The sequence below is a fragment of the Suncus etruscus genome, chromosome 1 (genome assembly GCF_024139225.1).
Source record: "Suncus etruscus isolate mSunEtr1 chromosome 1, mSunEtr1.pri.cur, whole genome shotgun sequence".
NCBI lineage: Eukaryota > Metazoa > Chordata > Mammalia > Eulipotyphla > Soricidae > Suncus > Suncus etruscus.
In genome coordinates, this window is record NC_064848.1 from 12,110,057 (window position 1) to 12,127,691 (window position 17,635).

At 54.1% G+C, this 17,635-nt stretch overlaps 1 protein-coding gene across 1 annotated transcript in view; it reads right to left on the reverse strand.

The window, feature by feature from the left end:
- Nucleotides 1-1,901: 1,901 nt before the first annotated feature.
- Nucleotides 1,902-17,635, reverse strand: part of HCN4 (hyperpolarization activated cyclic nucleotide gated potassium channel 4) — a 48,735-nt gene continuing 33,001 nt past the window's right edge. The window contains exons 3-8 of the mRNA XM_049777650.1: nucleotides 9,548-9,709; nucleotides 7,523-7,741; nucleotides 4,350-4,496; nucleotides 4,024-4,264; nucleotides 3,416-3,580; nucleotides 1,902-3,304 (exon numbers count right to left, since the gene is read on the reverse strand). Coding sequence (XP_049633607.1) covers nucleotides 1,902-3,304; nucleotides 3,416-3,580; nucleotides 4,024-4,264; nucleotides 4,350-4,496; nucleotides 7,523-7,741; nucleotides 9,548-9,709 — 2,337 coding nt within the window. The remainder of the gene's footprint in view (nucleotides 3,305-3,415; nucleotides 3,581-4,023; nucleotides 4,265-4,349; nucleotides 4,497-7,522; nucleotides 7,742-9,547; nucleotides 9,710-17,635) is intronic.

Sequence of the window (17,635 nt, forward strand, 5' to 3'; positions counted from 1 at the left end):
CCCAATATGACTTCCTGAGCATAGAAAAGGCCAACGCTAGATGCTTGTCTCCCCTTTAAGACCCCAAGCTCCTTCAACCCTTTCTCTTCTGGGAGGCTAGCTGGCTCTGGCACCATTCCTCCTCGCTGCCCTTCACAGCAGAGGCAGAACTTCATTGCAGCCCTTATTCTGCCTTGGAATGGGGCTGGTTCAGAGCTCTGCTTCTGCAGCCAATCCCAGTTCATTCTGCTGGGATCCCACGGCGCTGAATCGGGCACATTAGCCCACCAGTCACCCACATCTTCCCTCGCCTTCCTGGTCTCAAGCTGGATTCCCGAAGCCATCACTGCAGAGCCACCTCAGCCAAATTTCCCAGTGCATTCCACCCTTTGCCCTGCATCCTAGGGAGGTCCACCCACCTCCTGAGTGCTGAAGCAAAACAGCTTGTGGGGCAGTGGGCTAAGCACAGAAGCAAGGACAGGAGAAGCCTGGTTTACAGAGCACCTACCTCGTGGTGTGGTGAGCGCTTTTATGGCTGCTGCAGCTGTACAAGGGATGATCATAGGCCTTTGTGAGATGGAACCACAATTCCCATTTTACACTTGAGGCCACAGGCTCAGTAAACTTAGAGAAAGTACCCAAGGTCACAGAGCTAAGAACTGACAGCGTTGGGACTCAAACCCCAAACTGCCCGCCTCCAAAGCCCGAACCTCCCTATGCTTAACTCAGCCCTCTCAACAGTTTTTGTCTTTTTTGGTTTTTGGTTCACACTCAGCAAAGTTCAAGTTTTACTCCTGCCTCTGCAAAGGGATCACTCCTGGCAGTACCTGGGAGAATCCTATGGAGGCTGAGGATTAAAACCAGGGTGGGCTGGATGTAGAGCAAGAGACTTAATCCCTGTCCTATCTTGGGGCCCTCTACACAGATTTCTGAAGGAAGGAATCCAGGTTTTGGCCTTCTGGCCTCAGGTAGGGCATAGATTCGAATCTCTGCTCAGTCACACCTTCTAACAGTTCTAGAAAAAAACCCCAAACTCAGTTTCCTCATGTGTGAATGGGGGAGGAGGGGATGAGGAATAACAAAGCACCTACCTGAAAGTCTTTGTGAAACTGGCGGTAAAGTACTAAACCAGTGCTTGGCACCAGACAGATTCAATAAATAAAAGTTCCTTTCACTGTGTGGATGAGGAAACCGAGAGCCATGGAGATGTGTTTGAAGCCTAACAGGAGAGGAGGGGAGGAGAGAGGAGAGGAGAGAAGAGCTAGGGAAAGGAGGTAAGGGGAGAGAAGAAAGAAGGGGAAGGGACATCTGGCCTGGCCTGCCCTGCTTTTGTGCCATGAGTGGATTTGAGATGGGGTGTGGGGGCTGCCGACAGGTCCTGGGGTCCTCTTCACTGGTGACAACACCTCACTTCCCCAGGCAGGTGGCTGGATGGAAGGTGTCCTGGCAGCCGGGGATTAAACTAGATCGCACACACACACACATGTGCACACATGTGGGCGGCTGTCACTACAAGCTACCGAAATGTCTTACATAAATACAGGCAGCTTCTATCTGCCCAGACAGCAGTAGGAAAAAAAAAAAAAAAGCAAGACTCCAAGGACGCAGGCAGCTGAGATGCCCCCACCCCAATACACGCCCTTCCTCTGGGATGGATCCTTCATGTGGGCCCAGCCTGCCCCCCTCCCCCCTCCCTGTAGTGCCGAGTATTAAAATAGTCTATAAAAGCCGGTGACCAAAAAAATCTAGAGCTCTGAGGATACCTGGTGCCGGTGGCTGTGGTGTGGGGGGCCGTTGGTGGGTTTGTTTGGAGGACTTAAGAGGGCGAGTATTACAGGGCGCGGCGTCTTTCCTAATCACAGTTACGCCTGAAGGAAGCAAGGGAGAGTGGACCGAAGGGGACACAGGTGGTGCCTTTCTTTCTAGAGGTTGGACGGCAGTTTGGAGCGCCCCGGCTCCGCCCCGGCCCCAGGTTCCCGCTGCGCGGCGGCTGCAGTCACAGGGGGGCCGCCGGGGGAGGCGGCCTTGGCTCCGAACAAGGAGAGAGGGGGTGGCCGAGAACCCGAGGATGTCTTCCGAGGCAGGGTGACATGCTGGTGCTGCCCGGGGGCGCCATAGGGCCTCCCGGGCACGCCGAGCCCCCCGCTGCTGCTGCTGCTGCTGCTGCCGCCGGCCCCGACCCTGGGCAAGGGCGCAAAGGCGGCCACCGACTCCCGGGACGAGTGCGGGGACGTGGCGCGCAAAGTCTGCGCCCCGTCCTGGGGCAGGGCCGGCTGGGAGGCCGAGATGAGCTTGAGGTCCTGGGTGAGGCGGCCCCCGGGGGTCAGGGGCGGGGTCCCCCGACGCTGGGGCACCTGCGGCAGCGGCGGCGGCGGGCTGGACGCGGGGGCCAGCAGCAAGGAGCCGTGCGAGCCGGAGGCGCGCGGCGGGGGCCCGGGGAAAGTCCTGGGCGGGCCGGGGCTGTGGCCGGCGGGGCTGAGGCCGGTGCGGGGGGAGGAGAAGGCGACCGGGGAGGCCGCCCCGGACACCCCCGCGGGGAAGCCGGGGCGCTCGGGCTGCCTGGGCGGCGTCTCGGGGGTGCCCGGCGCGCCCGCGCCCAGGCCGGGAGACAGTGACAGCTCGCCGGGAGGCTGGCCCGGCTGCCCGGGGCTGCCCGCCGGGGACCTGGCAGCGGGGGGCGGCGGCGCGAAATGCTCTAAGAGTCCCAGCGCCCCGCGACCCTGCGGGGAGCGCGCGCCGGGCTGCAGGGGCGTGAGCAAGGGCGAGTCGGACGAGGACACGGAGCCGCCGGGCGCCTGGTGGAACGGGCCGAAGCCCGCGGGGCCGGCGGGCGTGGGTGTGGGCGTGATCGCGGGCGATGGGGAACCGGCGGATGGCAGCAGCGGGCTCAGCCCGGCGGGCGCCGAGAAGCCGGCCAGCTGCTGGATGTGGAAGGAGGACGACGACGGCGTGTCCAGCTGCGCCGGGCTGCCGGCGGGGAGCAGCGAGTGCAGGCGCGAGGCGCGGTGCCGCGGGGTCTGGCCCGGAGGCGGTGGCGGGCGGAAGACAGCGGCGGGCAGGCGCGGGTGGTGCGTGAGCGCGATGGCCACCGACGTGGTGGCCGCGGCGGCTTGCAACGGCGCCTGGATCAGCGGCGTCCAGATCACCGGAGCCGGCCCCGGTGCGGGCCCGCCGGACGCAGCGGCGGCCTGGGCGCGGTGGGCACAGTGCGCCATCTCGCGATCGTGCTGTACGATCTGCTGGATGATCTCGTTCTCCTGGTAGTTGAACACGCCCGAGTTGAGGTCGTGTTGCACCTTGTGCAAGAGGATGGAGTTCTTCTTGCCTGCAAAAGGGAAGGGAAGGGACGGGAAAGGAAGCAAGCTCAGGCCGGCTGCTGGCTCGGAGGCGCAGGTCATTGCGCCCTAACGCACCGCACTCGCCCGCTCTCACTCACCAATGCGGTCCAGGCGGTCCAGCGCCACGGTCTCGAAGGCCCTCCGCATCATGGGGTATTCCTCCAGCACCTCGTTGAAGTTGTCCACGCTCAGCGAGTACAGGCGGCAATAGGTGTCCGCTCTCACGCTGGCCGTGCGCCGGCCGCGCGTCAGCAGACAGATCTCTGCAGGACAGACGGGACAGGCAGGAGTCTAGGGACTGGAGGGTGGAGGAGGCCACCCGCATCTCCAGCACTTGAGGCTTTGGAACAAGCTGTGCAAGTCGCCCTCTATCAGGCTTGGCCAACCACCATCATTCATTAGGGCATCTTAAGGGGTCTGCCTCTCCAGCCCCCCCCCATTTGCCTGCAGCCCACCTCACACACTTGGAGTCAATCACCCACCGTCATTAAGGGCATCTTAGGGGTCTCTCCAGTCCCCCTTTCCCTGCCGCCCAACTCACACACCTCAAGACAACCACCATCATTAAGGGTATCTTAGGGATCTCTCCAGCCCCCCTTTCCCTGCTGTCCATCCCAACACACCTTGAGCCAACCACCATCATTAAAGGCATCTTAGGGACCTCCCCACCCACCCACCCCCCTTCCCAGCTGCCCACTCCCCACACCTCCAAAGTAGGAGCCATCGGCTAGTTTGGTCTCCTTGTTGCCCTTGGTGAGCACGCTGACCACGCCATGCTGGATAAAGTACATCTTCTTGCCGATGGTGCCCTCACGGATGATGTAGTCGCCAGGCTGGAAGACCTCGAAGCGCAGCTTGGTCAGCATAGACGTCACGAAGTTGGGGTCCGCATTGGCAAAGAGCGGCATGGAGGCCACAAGCTTCCGGCAGTTAAAGTTGATGATCTCCTGGCACAGGCAAGCCGGGAGATAGTGGGTGATGGGCTGGTGGCAGGGCAGCCTCCCTTCTCCCGCCCTTGCCAGCCCAGCCTACCTCCCGGAGCGGCTCACTCAGCTCCCCCAGGATGCTCTCTTCATCAAACATCTTGCCTTGATAGCGGTGCTCGTAGTAGTCGTGAATGCGCTGCCGAGTATCAGGCGGCAGCTTGTGGAAGGACATGTACTGCTCCACCTGCTTATACTGATACCCAGAGAGAAGGGACATGTGTCACTTCTGTCCAGCCAGTCCCGCTGGCCCTGTTGGCAGGGGGGCAGCACCTTGGAGATGGGGATCCTCCCAACCACTGTCTGGACACTAAGAGAGGCTCTCCTATTGTCTGTCACTTCCTTTTCCACACTACACGAAGGGCCAGGCATCACGGGGACTGGTCTGTGCCCAGCTCGAGGAGGACTACCCAATGGGGCTCAGGCCTGGTCAGTGAAGGTCTCTTTCCTGCAGAGAACCTTGGTGGTGAGCAGCAGCTGGGTCCTACTAGATGAGGCAGGAGGTGGAAGGCCCAGGGCAAGAAGTGGCAAGACACAGGTCTTTTGCTCACAACAGCTCTTGGCCCGGGTGCTTGGAAACAAGAGATGTGTGTCCCTGAGTGCCCAGGGCTCAACCAAATAAGAAACTCTCCGGTTCCATTCCCTACAAGGTCAGCTATCCCTGGACTGGGGTGGAGAGTAAGGGCTCTCAGAAACACAGTAGGGACATGGAGCTGTGGCTGGTCAGTGAAAGGATGTTCTAAACTTAAGAGCCCAAGAACAATCAGAAACAAGGGGGCTGCTCACATATATGAGGACCTTAAAGATGGAAAGACATGGAGATGCCAGTGGTCTACACTGGGTCATGCCAGAGCCACCTCAGGAGATGGCAACAATCTGGTTGGTCACTGAGACCCAGTGTGGATAGGGTGAGGAGGAAAGGTCTGGTGCAGGGAGGAGACTACTGGAATGGTCCAGGATAGATGGTGGTCGGAGAGAAAGTAAGGGCACACACTAGAGTATCGTGAGTGAATCATGAAGGCCTGCAGAGCTATTAGCTAAAGGTTAAATAAAGAGAGCTTCAGAGGGAACACACAGTACCCTGACTAAGCCCTGATGCATTCCCTAAATTAACCCCTGACCTGGGGCCTGGATTGAACCTCTATGCTGATTCTACAAGCAGTTCTATACTATAATACTTGAAGTCCTGGGTCTAACACCACACACACACACACACACACACACACACACACACACACACACATCCCTTGTCACACTCTCCCTTGAGCCTGTCTCACAAGGAGACCAGAACCGGCCTCATAGGCTTGCTGCTTGGTCCCATACTCCTTCCCTCAGGGGTCTGAGTAAAAAAGTGATCCTCTACTGACCTCTCCTCCTCACCTTTCTGGCTTAGTTCCCCTTTGCCTCCTCACCATAGTGCTTTGTCCCAATCAGGCTGGTCTATTTCACACCCATGGGACTCATCTTCTCTTCTGCCCCTCACTCATAATTTCTTCACAAGTCCCCCACTGCCTCCATCTCCCTTTGCTGCCTGCTCCAGGATTCTTCTGAGCCCTCATCCCCCAGAGCAAAAATCGCTGACCATCTGGCCTCATGCTGCCAGGGGCCAGGCCCTGGCAAGCAGGCAATTCATCCAACCAGACTGAGACCTCCAAGGGGGACATCAGGGAGGGATGACCTGGGCTGGCTCTCCAAAATCATGACCTCAAGGGCAGGCCCTCAGAGTGTGCTGCATGGAAATGAGGAAATGAGAGGGGGCTTCAGGACCACATGATGGGATAAGGAAGTGAAGTTTAGGATGAGAAGGGTGAGGTGGCCAGGGCTTCAGAAGAGAAGGTTTCCCCACAAAAGTGTGTGCTAAGGTCCTGTGGCGGGAGAGAACAAAAACAAGGGTTGTTAAAGCAGGATCCAGCATTGAGAAGGGCAGAGGCCAAATTGTGCCCTTAAATACCAGGCTGAGAAGACATGTAGAAGACATAGAGAAAGTACTAGGCATGAGGCACTTGCTTTGAATGGGGCTACCCTGGATTTACCCCCTGTACCACACAGTCATCCAATCATCACAGGAAGTAGTCACCCAGTACTTTTGGGTATGGCCCACAAAATAACAAAAACAAATGTACAAACAATGAGGCCTGGGTTTTTTTTTCCAGAGGCAATGAGTTTTTGAGCAGAGAAGAGATGAGGTCTGAGTCATCTATAACTGTGGGGAATCTGCCTTGCCATGATACATTCCAGTTTCCCCCCTCACAGTAGAGCTTAGAGTGCTCAGGGATGCCCATGGAGAAGCTGCCAAAGGGCAAGGCACAGGTGGAGGCCAGGCAGAGGTGGGGAGGGATGAACAGTGGGAGAGGGTGCTTCCTGGGGCACTCAAGACCACAAGATCCTGAGTTTAGTCCAAGGGACTGGCAGGGGTGTCATTCTCCCAAAAAGACAGTGGATGGCACACTAGAGCCAAGAGCAGAGCTGTAGAGGGGCATTTTTTTTTTTCTTCTTTCCCACAGAAAGGAGATGGGTTTCCAGGAGGCATCACAGAGCACTGCAGAGGTAAAGGATGAGGCTAACTGTGTCTGCTAGACCATGGGCAACAGCAGAACAGTGATAGTTAGAAAGGCAGAAGTTAAAATGGGGGCAGAGAGCCAGGTTCAATCCAGTCAAAAGGGCAGGAAGGATGGGGCAGAGAGAGGAAGAGCATCCGGGTGCAGGAAGGAGGAAGTCAGAGATGAAGAGGTGAAACTTCAGATAGGGGTGTATGCATGTGTGTGTTGGCCTCTGTAACACAAGGGCCCAGAGTGGAATAGGGATTAGGATGTGGCCTTTGTGAGTTTCTATTAGGAATCTGTTTAGGAAAACCTTGGGAACTTGCAAGGCAGGTCCCCCAGTTCCCTAGTCCTGGTCAAGAGTGTTCAAGAGGAGAAAAGATGAAGTGAGTCCTCACTGCTAAGAATGGCTTGGAGAAGGGAAGGTTAGAGATGAAGAATCCTGGGTCCAGAGGGGTGGGGTCCCTGTGGGAAAGAGACAGGACAATAGGAAAGCCAAACCAACACGAGAGCTGGAGATGGAGAAAAGGTTTTTTTCAGGAGACTAGAATCCTTCATTCCTAAAGGGGGTCTCCTTCTTCCTCTGCTTCCCCTTGGAAGAGCTAGTCATGTCTGGACCAGAGAGGATGTGGGGAGATGCTCTGGGCCCTCCTGTGAGTGCTCTGCACTAGCTCCAACCTACCTTCTCTTGGTACTGGCGCCGGGAGGAGTCCAAGGACTGGATGAGCGCGGTGGCGTGGCCGATGAACATGGCATAGCAGGTGGCACCCACGATCATGCTCAGCATGGTGAGCCACACGTCCGACATGCCCACAGGAGCCTGCCGCCCGTAGCCAATGCACAGCATGTGGCTCATGGCCTTGAAGAGCGCGTATGAGTACTGCTTCCCCCACGAGTTGTTCTGCAAACAGGGGTGCTGGTGGGTCCAGGCCAATGGTGTGCAGAGCCTTCTCATAAGGGGAAACCTTGCAACAGCCTGCCTCCTATTCCTTCTCTTCTATCTATCTATCTATCTATCTATCTATCTATCTATCTATCTATCTATCTATCTATCTATCTATCTGGGAACCGAGTGAAAGATCTTTTCTTTGCAAATCACTGACCAGGCTGGAGAGCTTTACACCAATCATCCTATCAATCTATTATCTATCTATCTATCTATCTATCTATCTATCTATCTATCTATCTATCTATCTATCTATCTATCTCTATCCCATCTCTTCCCTGTGGCGGGGCTCAGGGCTCCCTAACTGACTACTGGCCAAAGGTCTTGTGTGAGGGGTAGAAAAGTCGGCAAAGGCCAGGTAAACACCCCACTCAGGTCTTTCTTTTGCAGTGGCGAACAGGGATCAGACTGGAGTCCCAGCAAAGGCCTGGTGAAGGGAGTCCCCTAGATCAGGTCTCACCTCCTGAGGACAAAAGGCTCCCTGCTGACCTTCACTCATGGTTGAATAGAATATTTTTCCACTCCAAAACTATTGCCATAGAATGTGTCCCCCCCATAGATCCAAATGAGAAAACCAGATCCTCTTTGTCCACCTAGACTGGCAAGCATTTGTGGAAGGGGAAGTCAAGGCACTGAGACCTTCTCGCCCCATTATCCCTGCCTGCATCAATCCAGCACTACAATCCCCCCAAATATGGCTAGGCTGGACACACCACTCAGAGGCAGTGGTGGGAGGAAGTGAGGCTCCTGGCTCTTTCTGTCTCTGAAGCTGGTGTCTCCAGGACTCTGTATGAGAACAAGGGGGTGGAAGGAGCTGGGGGCACCCTAATACTGAAGAGACCCTCTCAGATGAAGGAGTCACCAGACAAACCCCAGCACTGGCTCCATCCCCAGCACCTCTCTGCTTACAAGGGAAGTCAGTAGTGACTAAGCAGAAACCAGCCCTAGCGCAAGACTCACAAAACCCAAGAGCCCTGAGGTCTACCAGGTTTCAGGAGGTTGGACACAATCATGGTCATGGACCAGCTGGCAGAGCCGGGAAAACTCTGTGCAAAGCAGAGTGGGAGGTCTGATGGGGGTTGGGGGGAAGGCTCCCTCTGCTTCCAGGACTGGGGGGGCACCCAGCTGTTGGCAGGCAGGGCTTCCAGCCTAACCGCTGGGCCTCTGGGGACGAGGAAATTAAATCCATATGGCCTCTTCATTTACACTTAGCTCATCAAAGACTGCTCTGGAATGGCCCGTTTGATGCAGAAAGCTGCCTTGGGGTCTCTGTTCAAAGTTGGTTTTTTCCTCCTGTGGGGCCTTGGGGGTTAGTCTTCACACCAAACCCAACTGCCTGGCAGGGAGGCCAGGGCTCCAGCTGAAGCATGGAAGCTCACAGATCTGGATGCTTCCTCTCCCTGTAAGTGGGGTGGGGGGAACGCTGCTCTGTGCCCCCCTACAATTCCATCATCTGTCATTCATCCCAGGCAACATTTTCACCAGCTTAGGACCCACTGATGGGGTGAGGAATGCTAAGGTAGTAACCCAGCAGTCTGTGGATAGTGTCTTGCAGACCTTTCATCTTTTGTACTTGGCTTTTTTCTTGTCTCTTTTTTACTGGGATCTATTTGCCAGAAGAGAGCCTGGGTTATAAGCTCTCTTACTCAGCTCCTAAGAGACCACAACATATCTTTCTGCATAGTCTCTGGCCCCCTGGGAAGCAGGAGGGTAAAGGGCAGACTGGATATGTTCCACCCCATGCTCAGGTCCCCGTCTCACCACCATGCCATTGATGGCCACCCAGCAGTCATCAGGGAAGTCCTGCAGCATGGGCACCAGGAACTGCAGGCAGCCATCCCAGTGGCACAGAAGCAGCATCATGCCGATGAGATTCACGATGCGCACCACGGCACTCGCCAGGTCATAGGTCATGTGGAAGATCTGTCGGCACATGGGTAAACGTTGGCCCAGCGTGGGGTGCACAGAGAACCCCTGCATTGTGTGTGGCCTTGACTCCTCTACACACGCCTGGCAACACGTCCAACTTAGGCAGAGTCAGGCTGAAGCTCTGGACAAAAGGCAGTGTGGGCTGGGCATGGATGTAGGAGCCTGAAAGCAGAAAAGTCCTGGAATTTGTGCACCTAAGGCCATCCTAGAGACAAAGCTCAGCCATCCAGGTGGGCATGTGGAACCCTCCGCAGCCACCCGGTGGGCAGAGAAATGCAATGAAGATTTAAGGCTCTTGGGGGCACAGGCCAAGGGTTCATCAAGGGCTCCCCTAAATCTGTCACTAGGATCAGGACAACCTGGGGATGGTGGACTCTGCTAAACTCACTGTAGAACTGGGGGAAGGGTATTGAGGGAGAGCAGCCAGGCTGGAGTTCACAGCAGCCTTAATCCCAGGAGGGTTCTACCCAAGTCCTAGCTGTGTCATGTTTTCTCATCTTGAAGATGACAATAACAACTGATGTATGAGTGTGCAGTCAAAAGAATGAAGGATACCTCTGAGGTGCTTGACACATGGACCTGGTAAATTGAAAACCATGATTCATGGGTAAACTCTTATTCAAAATTCAAAATTCATCTTTGTGACTAGCTCCTGTGTGCCAGTAGGAAATCTGTCTTTACTTTTCACTCTAGTGCAGTGCCTTCAAACTAGCTCTTGCTCTGAGCCAGCTCTCCTTCAGAGGTTCAAAACCAGAAGGCTAAAGCATCTAGGAAAGGGTGGACTCACCCCTGCATGCCCATCCTCCACCCCATCAGGTACCTACAGGGGTCTCCATGGTGGTGGGTCATGAGGACACAGATGGGGAGTTAATACAAGGTTTCCAGAAGTTTCTGTCGGGATCCCCAACTACCGACCACTGTTCTTCCATAGTCTCCCAAGAAGAAACAACCTGGAAAGAGGCTTTGGTCCAAAACTACAGTGTGCCAATTGCCAACAAGGCTCAGTTTAGGCTTGTTTCAGATGGGAAAGTAGAGTATATCTTTCCACCCCTGTCTGGTCTCTGAGCTACAACCTGGACTGATAGCAGAGTAGTCAGAGCCTAGTGGCTTCAGCATCCCCATCTTGAACATGGACTCAGTTTAGTTAAGTTTTGAAAAACCAAAGACATTCACTACTAGTCTCTCAATCTCAGTGGCCTCTGCCAGCAGCATGATTCTGGATGTTCCCACAAGTGAAAGGCTACAGACTTTTCTGAACAAAGGAACATTAGAAAAGTCCATGGTGGGCCTGGAGAGATAGCACAGCGGTGTTTGCCTTGCAAGCAGCCGATTCAGGACCAAAGGTGGTTGGTTTGAATCCCGGTGTCCCATATGGTCCCCCGTGCCTACCAGGAGCTATTTCTGAGCAGACAGCCAGGAGTAACCCCTGAGCACCGTCGGGTGTGGCCCAAAAAAGAAAAGAAAAGAAAGGAAAAGTCCATGGTGGCTTAGCCCAGGCTTTCATCACTCCCTAGAGGGATACAATCACCAGACCAGCTTATGGGAATGACTTCCATCCCAGAGTGTCTCCTGTGAACACCTGGCAATATTTGCTGAAGATTGTGTTTATCCCTAGCTACTCCAGGGAGACAGTTCAGGAGTTAGGACACTTGCCTTGGATGTGGCTGACACCAGTTCAATACCCAGCAGAGCATGGTCATTGCCAAAGTAACCTTCAAGACAGAGCCAGAAATAAGGCTGGGTGTAGCCCCAAATCCCACCTGCCACCTCCTCCCCACTCACAACAATTGTTCCTCCCTGTTCACCAAAGCTCAGGGAAGTAAAGAAATCCTGATCGAGAGCTGGCTGTCCTTCAGAGGCTTCAAGCCAGAAGACTAATGCATCTGAGAAAGGGTGGACTCACCTTTCCATGCCCATCCTCACATGCCCCATGCCCACAATCAGGATCACAGACATTGGTCTGTGAAAAGCTAATGCCCATAGACTTTCTAAAAAGACTTGTTCTTTGAGGGAAAGTGATCTTTGTTAGCTCTGTTCTGCAGGGTGTGAAACAATTCAGAGTCAGAGTGACCAAGTGACGTGGCTGGCCCTCGTCATAAAGTGAGCTGGACTAAGCGTATCTGTTGATGTTTGGTGCAGGGCCACCCTCTCACTCTGAATAGCGGCCCCTGAGGTCAGAGGCATATCCTGCTATCACAGTACCAGCTCTTGGCTGGTACATCCAGGGGTACAACATGAGGCAGGGGCAGATCAGCTGGGTGTTGAGATGCAGCTTATAGCTATCCTTTCACTGCTGGTTGTACCTCAATGTTGAGATCTGGGGGATACTTCCCAGCTTCTCTAATAAGTTCCCCTGGTATTTCTAAGGGGAGCCCCTAGTACAGCCTCTAACTCATCTCATGGCCTCACAAACCTACTAACCCTGACAAGTATCTCCCAGGAATTTTTTTTATTAAGTCTAGTCTCCATGTAAGTACATATAGAAGTGGGGTCATTGGAGGTGGGGAGAAGTCATGAGAAGAGTCATGAACAAGATGAACACAGATGAGAATATCTTCACCTCTCCTCTCTCTCTCCTCTCTCTCTCTCCTCTCCCTCTCTCCTCTCTCTCCTCTCTCTCCTCTCTTTCTCTCCTCTCTTTCTCTCTCTCCTCTCTCTCCTTTCTCTCTCCTCTTCTCTCTCTCCTCTCTCTCCTCTCTCTCTCCTCTCTTTCTCTCTCTCCTCTCTCTCTCCTCTCTCTCCTCTCTCTCTCCTCTCTCTCTCCTCTCTTTCTCTCTCTCCTCTCTCTCTCCTCTCTCTCTCCTCTCTCTCTCTTCTCTCTCTCTCTCTCTCTCTCTCTCTCTCTCTCTCTCTCTCTCTCTCGGCACATGCTCAAGTGGAGGCCAGCCTGACTAGGCAGAGCACTCCCAGACACTGAACTCATGGCCCTAATGTTGCCCTTGGCTCCCTGAGCTCTGCTTGGGAGAATAGTTCTCTCACCACCACCACCAGCAGCCCCATGCAAAGTAACCCAGCGGTGGCCATCTGCAAACAGTAGGGGTTTCCTGGGCCCACTGTGCCACATATGAACACATCAGTTGGGCCACCTGGCTCCAGAATGTACCGGCAGAGTGCTGAGGACAGTGTGGTGAGTTGCTCATTACTGAAGCTACTGAGGGCAAATGCACAAGACACAGGAGATACTGTCAGGTGGAGGGATGCAGGGGGACTAGGGGGAGGGGGCCTGCCCCCAGGGCACTTGACCAAGCACTGAAGCCAGAAAAATGCCACCCTGGAGGCCAGGCCAGGAGGCCAAAGATGCAGCTCCATGGCCCAGACTGGGAAACTTAGAATTATGCGCTCATTGCTAAACAGCTCACAATGACAACCCAGATCTCCCTGGACAGAATATACCTTCGGACAGTCTGGTCTCCACATGGGGCTCCCTACAACACTCCTGTACCCATCATCCATTTCAGACCCGGCTGAATACACAAAGATTCCTTGCAGATAGAAGGCAAATTGGAACTGAAGGACAGTTCCACTAAGCACAGGCATCCCCCAGGTTTGAGTCCCCCAGGCACCACCAGGTGTGACCCTCAAGTTCCAAGCTGGGAGCAGGCCCGGAGCATGGCTACATATGGTCCCCAAACAAACCCAATATCATGCTGAGTGATGTCATCCAGAAAGAGACACACAAAATGATCACACGTATCTGGGATATAAAGAAATATAGTTGGGGCCGGTGAGATAGCATGGAGGTAAGGCGTTTTTGCCTTCCATGCAGAAGGACAGTGGTTCGAATCCCTGCATCCCATATGGTCCTTCGTGTCTGCCAGGGGCGATTTCTGAGTATAGAGCCAGGAGTAACCCCTGAGCATTGCCGAGTGTGACCCCCCCCCGAAAAAAAAAGAAATATAGTTAAGTAAGTCACAAATGACCAAATGACCAAAAGCAACAGAACCAGAGAATGGGTCCACAGAAGAGAGCTCAGCATAGGTGTGAGACTTGTGGGGGTGGGGTTAGTAAGGGCTGTGGGGGGTATTGGGGACAATGGTAGAGAAAAAATATATGCCAAAGGAGGGCTGTGGAATGGTGCTGGAAAGATATATGCATGAAACCCTTCCCTTGACAATATTATAGAATTATAAAGCATAGTGACTAAAATAAAAGAAAAACAAACAAGGGAAATATCTCCATGTCTCACTGTGACTCCGAGTGAAACTTACTGCTGACTGCAGCCAGGTGTCCTGCCTGCCACATTGCCCCCCTCTGCATGGGCTTGTTTTATTTATTCTTATTTATTTATTTTGCTTTTGGGGCCACACCTGGTGATGCTCAGGGGTCACTCCTGGCTATGCGCTCAGAAATCTCTCTTGGCTCAGGGGAACATATGGGATGCTAGGAATCGAACCACAGTCTGTTCGGGGTCAGCACATTGCAAGGCAAATGTCCTACTGCTGTGCTATTTTTATGGTATTTTAATGGCATTTTTATTTTTATGGTACCACCAGATGTAGCCTCCATTCCCTGAGGGACTGGGGTGGGCCTGTAGTTCTAGGGGTGGGCCTCAGGACTTCACACATGCTAGGCAGGAGCAGAGTCCCCAAGCCCTCTCCCCACCCTGCTGGCCTTCCCTCTGTTCTGCAACACCCCTGCCTCTTGGTTCTGGCCCTGCCCCTCAATCGGTTGCTTGTTGGAGCTGCCTGACCATCTCACTATGTGGCCTTCTCATCCCATCAAGGCTCCAAGGAAATGCCCCAGCTCCTTTTCTTCTGAACTGATTGCTCTCAAACATGTGACCCTGCAGTATCTTCTTTCCCATCACTTCTGCAGTAACTCATTTGCTTCCCAGAGAGGGTCACTGTCTACTTTTGTCTTTGTTACCATGTTAGTGAAGATTCATCGAGAATCAAAGATGGAGTCTGGAGAAGGGAAAAGGAGAGGCTATGGGAGGAGTGGGGGAGTAAGCACAGTAGTGCTGGAAAAAGCCGCTGACCCCATGGGCCTTACCCACCTCCCCAGTGGGTCTTTCTCTTCAGGAAGCATATCCCCCACATTATCAAGGCAAGGTTCTGGGCTGAAGAAGGAGCAGCTGAAGGAGCACCTGTGAGAGGAGGTGCAGGTCCAGGGTGAAGATATGCTCAGGCACTGCAAAGCAAAGTCTGTGTTCCTGGGAAGAATGGAGGGAGGGGCGCACATATGTTCCATCATGGAGGGCACCCCAGATGGTAAGGATCCTCCTTGCTCCCCAGCACTCTGACAGGGGTCATGGTTGCTGAGAGTGAAGCTGTATGTTGCTGGGAAAACTTTGGAAACCTAGTGCACCCCCAGTGTTGCGTTGGGACCATGGCCATCTACTGCACTGTGCAAATATTTGCCTGGCCCTTGATACCTCATTAAAAGCCCCTTTGAGGAAGCTGCTTCTAACTGAGGGGGAGGTGAGAGCCTTCATTCCTAGCCCCTGGAGACACTGGTGGGAGCATTCTAGTTTCTAATGCATCTGCTGAGGACCAAGGAACTCATGAGCCCCCGGACTCTCTCCATGTGTGAGACAGACTACCTGCCTACCAGCTTCCAGGAGAGAGAACTTTGGACTTTGTCAGCTCTGGACTTTGACTACAAAAACCTCAGGCTTCCCTTTCCTGCCCTCCCTTTCCCAGGGGAAACAACAGGCACTGGGTTTTCTGCCTAGACGTCTTCAAAGGTGGAGCTGACTTTCCCAAAGAGGAAAAACAAAATTCTCTCCATGTTCTCTCAGACATGTGCCAGCATCTCAGCAAGCAGAGGCTGAGGAGGGGCTGAAATATGAGGACACTGGGGACAGCTGCAGGGCCAGAGAGTGAGGGTCAAGTTAGGTTCCCTCCTGGGTGCCATCCAAAGGACCAGTTTCTGCTGTCCAGGGCCATACTTTGGAGATGGCAAACTCTGATTGAGTCTTATTCGGGGAGGAGAGGGGTTGACCGGACCTCAGGGGGGCTATTCCAGGCTCTGCCCAGCAATCACTCCTGGCAGTGCTGGGGGGGGACCCTATGTGGTACCTGAGAGGAACTGGGTCCTGCCTCGAACCAGGCAAGCATCTTCCCCACTGGCCTAAGACCCGAGTCTGAGAGGACCAGAGAAGCAGGGCCCAGAGTTTCTGATCTCCCTCCAGCCTGCCTACTGCTGCTCTGGCTTCTGCCAAAGAAGAAGCTGGTGGGATGGGTCGCTGGGGTGTTGGGCCCTGCAGGGAACATCGGAAGGGGGGGACCATAGTTTCTAACAATAGCTTCCCTTCCTATAACAAGCTCGCACCTCCAAGGGAGGGAGAGGCTTGGCTGGGAGCAAGCTGACCTAGATCCCCAGGGATGCGAGGGGGCAGCTCCTTCATTCTCACTGCCAGGACCCCCCACGACCCTACTTCAGAGCTGTGGCTAACACCTGGGGGCTCAGTGATTGGGAAGTTTTGCTGTTGCCCAGGGGGGCCCAGGGCCAGCCTTTCTGCTCAGTGCAAGGCTGAGATCCAGACCCACCCACCCAAGCCATAGCAATGTCCTCCCCCACCTCACCCTTAGGAAAGCTGGCGTTGATGGGGTTCAGCTTCTGAGAGCATCAAACAGGCCTAAGAGTCAGGGAAACTGAGGCTGACAAAAGAAAAGAGCCTTGTAGAGAGAGTGTAGAGTCAGAGGAAGAGATTGAAGCAGGCTTTCTGCGCTCAGTATTTTCCTCCCCCAGCAATCCTGCCAACCTGATTGCCTGAAAGGGGCATCTCTGATTTGCCTCCAGGCTGAGATACAGCTAAGAGAAGCCTGGGGCAGGCTTGTAAGGTCCCATGGAGATAGGTTCCTAAAGTGAGCTGGGAATCCCCAATCTAATCCCAGGGGCCCATAGGAGCACCCAGCTGGGAGGATACTGGGCGGCAGCTGGGGAGACACCAACTCGAAGCAATTTCCTCCTCTGCTTTACCCAGATGTGGGGAGGGGGTGCACTTAGCCTTAGGATCTCCTTTTGGCAGCCACATGCTGTGCAGTAACAGCTGACCTGGGGGAAGGTCAAGTTGCAACTATTGTATTTTCCAGCGTATAAGATGACTTTTGAAACAAAAAAAAGTCAACCGAAAATCGGGGGTCGTCTTATACGCCGAGTATATCCCGAAAAATGTTTCAATATGCCGCTAAACGAAAATTGTCTGAATATTGCCACAAAATGAATTTTCCAACTCGATCCTGCACCAATCACTGCAAGGCTGCTCCGACCGCCTCTCTAACTCAGCCAATCCAAGCAGGCTTTTGATGCATACAAATTAGACAATGTTCTGGACCCAAATCTACACTGTAAAAAGCCTGTTCAGATGGGCCAGAGTCAGAAAGGAAGTCTATTACAGTATAACCTTTGAACCTTTGCTTGTTGTGATTGGCTCACTGTGGGACATGAGCACAGGAACACATGCAGCACATGCAGCACAGGAACGTTCTGTCTGATACAGCGAATATAGGCCTAAACCTATGTCTTAACTGCAAAATTAGGGGGTCGTCTTATACGCCCGGTCGTCTTATATGCCAGCAAGTACGGTACTTGTCCAGTGTGGGGTGTCCAAAGAGCATCAGAGGGGCTGTGGGGACCAGAGTCCCAGCAGTGCTCCCGAGATACAGAGGCCCCAAATATTGCAGAGGCCAGGGCAGCTGGACATGTAGACCTGTCCAGAGTGGGCGGATCTTCCTCTGCTGCTGCCAGTGACAGACCAGCTGCTGGGGACCAAGGGTGCCAACACGTCCTGTTCGTCCCAAGGGGACTAAAGCCATGCCAGGAGCCTGCCAACACTCCCTGCATCATTCTCTGCAGAGCTGCCCTGCCCCCCATGGCACTGTCCCCACTCAGCCAGTATCTCTGCTTCTCAAGACACACAGGGCCTCAAAGCCACCTTGTCACAAAGATGAGTCTGGACCACCATGCCTTCACAAA